General features: G+C 49.1%; 1 protein-coding gene across 3 annotated transcripts in view; it reads right to left on the bottom strand.

Annotated features, from left to right (window-relative positions):
* The window catches only part of bag6 (BCL2 associated athanogene 6), a 14,290-nt gene that overhangs the window by 1,442 nt on the left and 7,848 nt on the right, over positions 1-5,000 (bottom strand). For all 3 annotated transcript variants that reach the window (XM_054782556.1, XM_054782557.1, XM_054782555.1), the window contains 14 exons: positions 4,947-4,994; positions 4,508-4,860; positions 4,350-4,422; positions 3,947-4,269; positions 3,578-3,848; positions 3,346-3,515; positions 3,214-3,267; positions 3,031-3,139; positions 2,762-2,886; positions 2,479-2,613; positions 2,295-2,351; positions 1,972-2,193; positions 909-1,016; positions 667-813 (listed from right to left, as the gene is read on the bottom strand). In XM_054782556.1, the coding sequence (XP_054638531.1) occupies positions 667-813; positions 909-1,016; positions 1,972-2,193; positions 2,295-2,351; positions 2,479-2,613; positions 2,762-2,886; positions 3,031-3,139; positions 3,214-3,267; positions 3,346-3,515; positions 3,578-3,848; positions 3,947-4,269; positions 4,350-4,422; positions 4,508-4,860; positions 4,947-4,994 (2,195 nt within the window). The remainder of the gene's footprint in view (positions 1-666; positions 814-908; positions 1,017-1,971; positions 2,194-2,294; positions 2,352-2,478; positions 2,614-2,761; positions 2,887-3,030; positions 3,140-3,213; positions 3,268-3,345; positions 3,516-3,577; positions 3,849-3,946; positions 4,270-4,349; positions 4,423-4,507; positions 4,861-4,946; positions 4,995-5,000) is intronic.

The following is a 5,000-nucleotide window of genomic DNA, read 5'->3' as shown; positions in this document are numbered from 1 at the left end:
TCTAGTTGCAGGCAGTAAAATATGACCCAGCAGGCCAAGGGTTTGAGACCCCTGGTGTAGAGTGTCCCAAGCAAGTTGTTGGAAAGAAGCAGCAATTCATCCATCTTGTTAGCAAGGAGCGAACATCAGCAAGATGGTAGGTGGAAGAGCAGAGCAAAAACCTCTCATAGACGTCTCCGGCTCGGTGAAAACCAAAGAAAAAAAGTTTGCCAGATAGCTGGTTAATATTTAAAAGTTGGTCTGTTGGCTGTGTGTGACCAGCCGAGAGACATATAAAGTAAAAAAAAAAAAAAGTGTGTAAAAAAAACACACAACCAGACAGCGAGTGTCCGAGGCTGCCATCTGAGGCACCATCTTGCTCACAATACGAGTATAAGTCATTTTCTTATCATTGGAAGAGTTTATACCGGTATATAAAAATGATCGCCCAACCCTATATATATTTTTTCCCCAGATTTGATACTGACATTTTGCTTGCTGTCTGAGTAAAAGAGACTACAGTGAAGCGTGGCGTACTCTAGTTTGACCACTCAATTCCGTTATGGTTGCTTGCCCAATACAAGGTTATATTATGTGTAGTATGTTTACATTAGTGAGCTATATCTGGCCTAAACAAATCAAAAATCGAGTTTTAGGTACCGATAGTTTAGTAATAGTTGACTTTACCTGCTCTGAATAAGCCTCCTTCAGCTCCTCGGTGTCCAGCTCTTCCTGCAAACGCTCGCCAGACGTCATGGGCCTCACACCGGCCGCCCTGGCCGCTTGGCTCACGGCGTCTGAGAGGGAGGCCAGGCTTCCGCCCCCCTGTCCCGTCTGACAAGGCACACGTACATTGCAGTGATGAGGGAGGACGGCCTTCACTTGGAGGTTGCAGCGATGCAAAGTTAAAACGAGGAAAAGTGGCTCACCTTCCTGCGTTTCGCAGGCATACCGTGCAAATAGGCGTCAGACAGCGGCGGCTGCGCCTTCATCTTCCTCTGCGTGAGCATGTCGCACCTGATGATGGGAACCCACTCCTACAAACACGCCAGCAGGTTAACGGGGAGGGTGAGGACACATCAAGGCAAAGATTGAAGACATAAATCAAAACAGCATGACGTTAACACTAGTCAAAGATCTTCTATATGACAGAATTACTCTACTGTTGTAGAGAATCTGCTGAAAAAGCAAATGGATATGTTTTTCAACACTTGGTCTATGCGCTAACTTTGATAGTGTGACGAATCTCACTTTCCACCGGTACGTAAAGATGTGTTGGCGGGATGGGAGCTATTTCTTTAGCCAGTGAGCTAGAGGACATTAAATCATCAGCTGATTTCTGTCATGTAGTGTACACCATTGCTTCCTGACATAGCCTTGATCCATAGAGGTGGGGCCGATACAACCCAGTATCAGGAAGAGATACCAGCGTAGCTTGTCAGCTTGTTGTTGTAGCTTGAAGAGTATCAGCAAATGCAGCTGTCTCCAAACACGGGTGCTCTGCCGAACGCGTTCAAGGCCACACCAAACAGTTGCGCATCTACACAACACAAAACTTCTGAGTCGCTACAATATCACACTTGCCTGCAGAGAGGCGTTTGTTACAGCCTCGTATGGAATAAACAATAATGATAATGTAGGAAAAATTAAGTTATGTGCAATGTTAAGAATTCTGTGTTCTGTAAAGTTGTGAAAATGTCAGGCCTGAGCGCTTTTGTGTGTGTGTGTGTGTGTGTGTGTGTGTGTCAGTGCATATGTGGACACAGCTACATTTGCTGATATTCGTTTGGTGTGGTTGCATATTAAAGCAAACGGAGCTCTAATATTGGAAGATATCCAAATTTACAGTAGGTATCGGGAAGTAAAAAAAAAAAAAAGTGGATCCATAGTTTTGACAAAATTCCACTCTTTTTCCACCCATCCAAAGTTGAGACTTTCCTTGCAGTCTTGTATGAAACCAACAATTACATTAAAACTAAGGCAAGCTCTCACAGGAGGAACGGTGGCTGCCCAGGCCTCGGACTCTCCAGCGGAGTCGTCGCTGACTCCCTCAGCTCCCACTGCCGTCATGGGCGCTAAGGGCGTAGCTCCCCCTGTGGCACCCAAGTCTACGGGCAGCGTTCTCGTCTCCCGTGACGACGCCCTGGTGTCGCGTGACACCGACATGGCCTCTTCCGCTGTGGTGGCCGCGGCAGGTGAGTGAGTGTCACTGATCTTTGGGTGTGAAGAGGAACAAAAGCGAGGCGACGTGAAGCAGTGGTTAAAATATCACGAGGAGTTAATTAGAAAGGAGGTTAAGGACGCAGGTGGTTTACCGTCGCACTTTGTGTTCGCTCGGGCTCTTGTGTGTCACTTGCAGTCGGCTGATCCCTCTGAGAAAAATGTCATGGGTTATTTAGTAGGCATTTAAGATGTAACGTAACAGGATATAACAGGACGTGTTTCCTGTAGCATGTGACCTGAGGGTTCAGGAGGCGGACAATACAACTCAGTGTCTACCTGTGTGTAAACAATGTAGTTTTGGATCTGCTCCTGTGTGATGGGGAGGTGTTCTAGAATGAACTGCAGCCGCATGGTCATCATACTGGTCATCCAGTTGACAAGACTGGGGCTGATGTCACTTGACATCCTCCGCTGGAAACGCACACAGAACACATTCACTTCAATTCTGAGGTTTGCTTCTGGCATTTGCAGCAATGTCATCACCACTCAGCACTGAGATGGACACTGTCAAAACCTAAAAAACGTGGGAGTGAGGCGGTGAAGAGCGTGCATTACGTACAATCCGGTGGTTGATGACAGCAGTCAGAGCTCGCTGGTCTCCTCTCAGGCAGTGCAGATTGAGTGCGAGACACTCAAACAGTGCCTGGTTGCACATTTGAAGCAGGCGAAGCCCAAACGAATCATCTGGGAGAAAGAGAGAGATTCTGAGTTGCTTTCCTCATTTTTTGCAGGATAAACAAGTGCTATACTTGCTAAAAAAAAAAATATAATATGCAAGTATGGAATCAGATTGGAGTGTTTTTTTTTTGTTTGTTTTTTTAACTCCACCTGTACAACGTAGAATGTGTGTGGCGATGTGCATCAGCTGTTGTCTGAAGAAGGACATGTTAGTCTGGGTGGCATCCACGCCCTCCAGCACGGTGACAGAAGATTCCCGCTGTGAAAGAGATGTGTGATGTGTGAAGATAAAAAGAAGGTCAGCACAATTTGTGTGACTGGGGTAAGACTCACAAAGCTTTCTGTGATGTATTCCTCCAGTTCTTGCACAATGACGTCAGCAGCGGCCTGAGAAGGAATGTTGTTTTTTTAAATTCAGTAATTTAAAAGAAATTATTTGTATTCCTAACGATGATTGGTACTGACAGCGATGTTTGCATCTGTGGGCTCTCTGCCGTTGAGGTAGTTCTGGGTGAAGAACTGGGAAAGTTGTGGCTGGATGCGGCCCAGCGGCTGGTGCTGCCCATGCAGCAGAATCACCAGGTCCGACATGGTGAACGTCTGGCACACCAGCATTAGCAGCTCGCCAAAGAAGCCTACCAACACAGGTCAGGATATGACTGGATAGCAACCACTTGGACTGTTGTTGTTTGTTTACCAGTCGGCTCCTCTGGACTGATGAAAATGTTGGTGGTCTGTGAGAGCCTCTGCATGAATTGCGCGATGCTCTCCGTGTCGTTCTGCGCTTGGCCCAGAGAGCCCATCATGCTGCTCAGGACACCGCGGACGATGCCGGTGAATAGCTCTGGGTTGAGAGCTTCGGATGCTCCTGCAGAAGAAGGGTTGGAAGTCGGGTTGACTCCTGCGCTAGGAGCAGCAGTGGCACTGGAGGGGGGAGGAGGCGGCGGGGAGAAGATGGGCTGGGAGGCCTGGGAAGAATTTGGAAATTGACACCAAGAGATTCTTTACACTAGTGGTACCTATTGTCATAAGGTAGACTAATACAGGATTGTTGTGGAACACAGACCTGCTGCATGAAGCCCTGCATGAGGTTCGGAAGACCTGAGGTGGTGACAGTGATGGAGGGGCCCCCCGCAGTACCCAGCGTGGCCTCTCCAGCAGCCCCCAGCAGGGAGCCCAACATCTGGCTGAGGTCCGCGTGCATCTCCTGAGGCTGAGGCTCGCTGGAGGTGTTCTCGGGCTGACTCGGTGGACTGGCTGTGTTTGCTTCTCCACTTGAGGTGGAGAAGGAGAAGGAGGAGGAAGATGTTTGAGAGGTAAAAGAGGACGCAGAAGAGGAAGTGGAGGACGACGTGGAGGTGGATGAGGAAGTGTTGGCTGTCTGAGGTGCTGTAAAGTAAAGAAAAATATTTCTGGCTGACGACAATCCTTCATTGTAACTTATTTACAAGAAAGTAAGTGCAACTTGCCCATTTGTCCTGGCAGCAGGAGCTGACCAACCAGCGCGCTAATCATCTGGTTGACCGCAGCAGCATTGAAAGCCTGATAGGTCATTGAATGACTTCAGTCAATATTCAGTTCAATATTCAGTCTAAAAGCTAGCAAGAACCACATAAATCAATCCCACCTGTCCTGACTGCTGGCCGGGCATGGCAGCCCTCACATTGATGGTAGTTCCTCGGGTGCCAAAAGCTGGAAGAGGGATGTTGGGTGCAAATGGTGGCCGGGTGAACACAACCCTGGCCTGAGGCTGCGGGCCAGCGTGAGGAGGCGGTGGGGGTGCAGTAGGTGTGGTGGTAGGGGTGTTAGGACCCGTGGTGGTGGCTGAGGAGTTAGCCGTGGAGCTGTAGCCAGGAGGGGTGGGCTGTGGCGGGATTGGTTGGCCAGTGGCAGCAGCGGTGGCAGCAGCGGTGGCGGCGGCGGTGGCGTACTGGCTGATCTGTTGCATGAGATTCCTCATAAAGTCTGGGGGTAGACCACCTAAGAGGGAGCAAATCCCGAAAAAGGTGAAATGTAATTTCCCACCTATGTGGAATTAAGCTGTGGCTGTGTAAAGGTATTTCTACCTGGCTGGCCGGGCACCTGGTGACCAGCTGCAGGGTTTGCACTTGTGCCTGCAC

This window comes from Dunckerocampus dactyliophorus, chromosome 7 (assembly GCF_027744805.1).
Source record: "Dunckerocampus dactyliophorus isolate RoL2022-P2 chromosome 7, RoL_Ddac_1.1, whole genome shotgun sequence".
Lineage (NCBI taxonomy): Eukaryota > Metazoa > Chordata > Actinopteri > Syngnathiformes > Syngnathidae > Dunckerocampus > Dunckerocampus dactyliophorus.
Note: the sequence above shows the minus strand (reverse complement) of the source record. Positions and strands in the feature narration are given on the sequence as shown.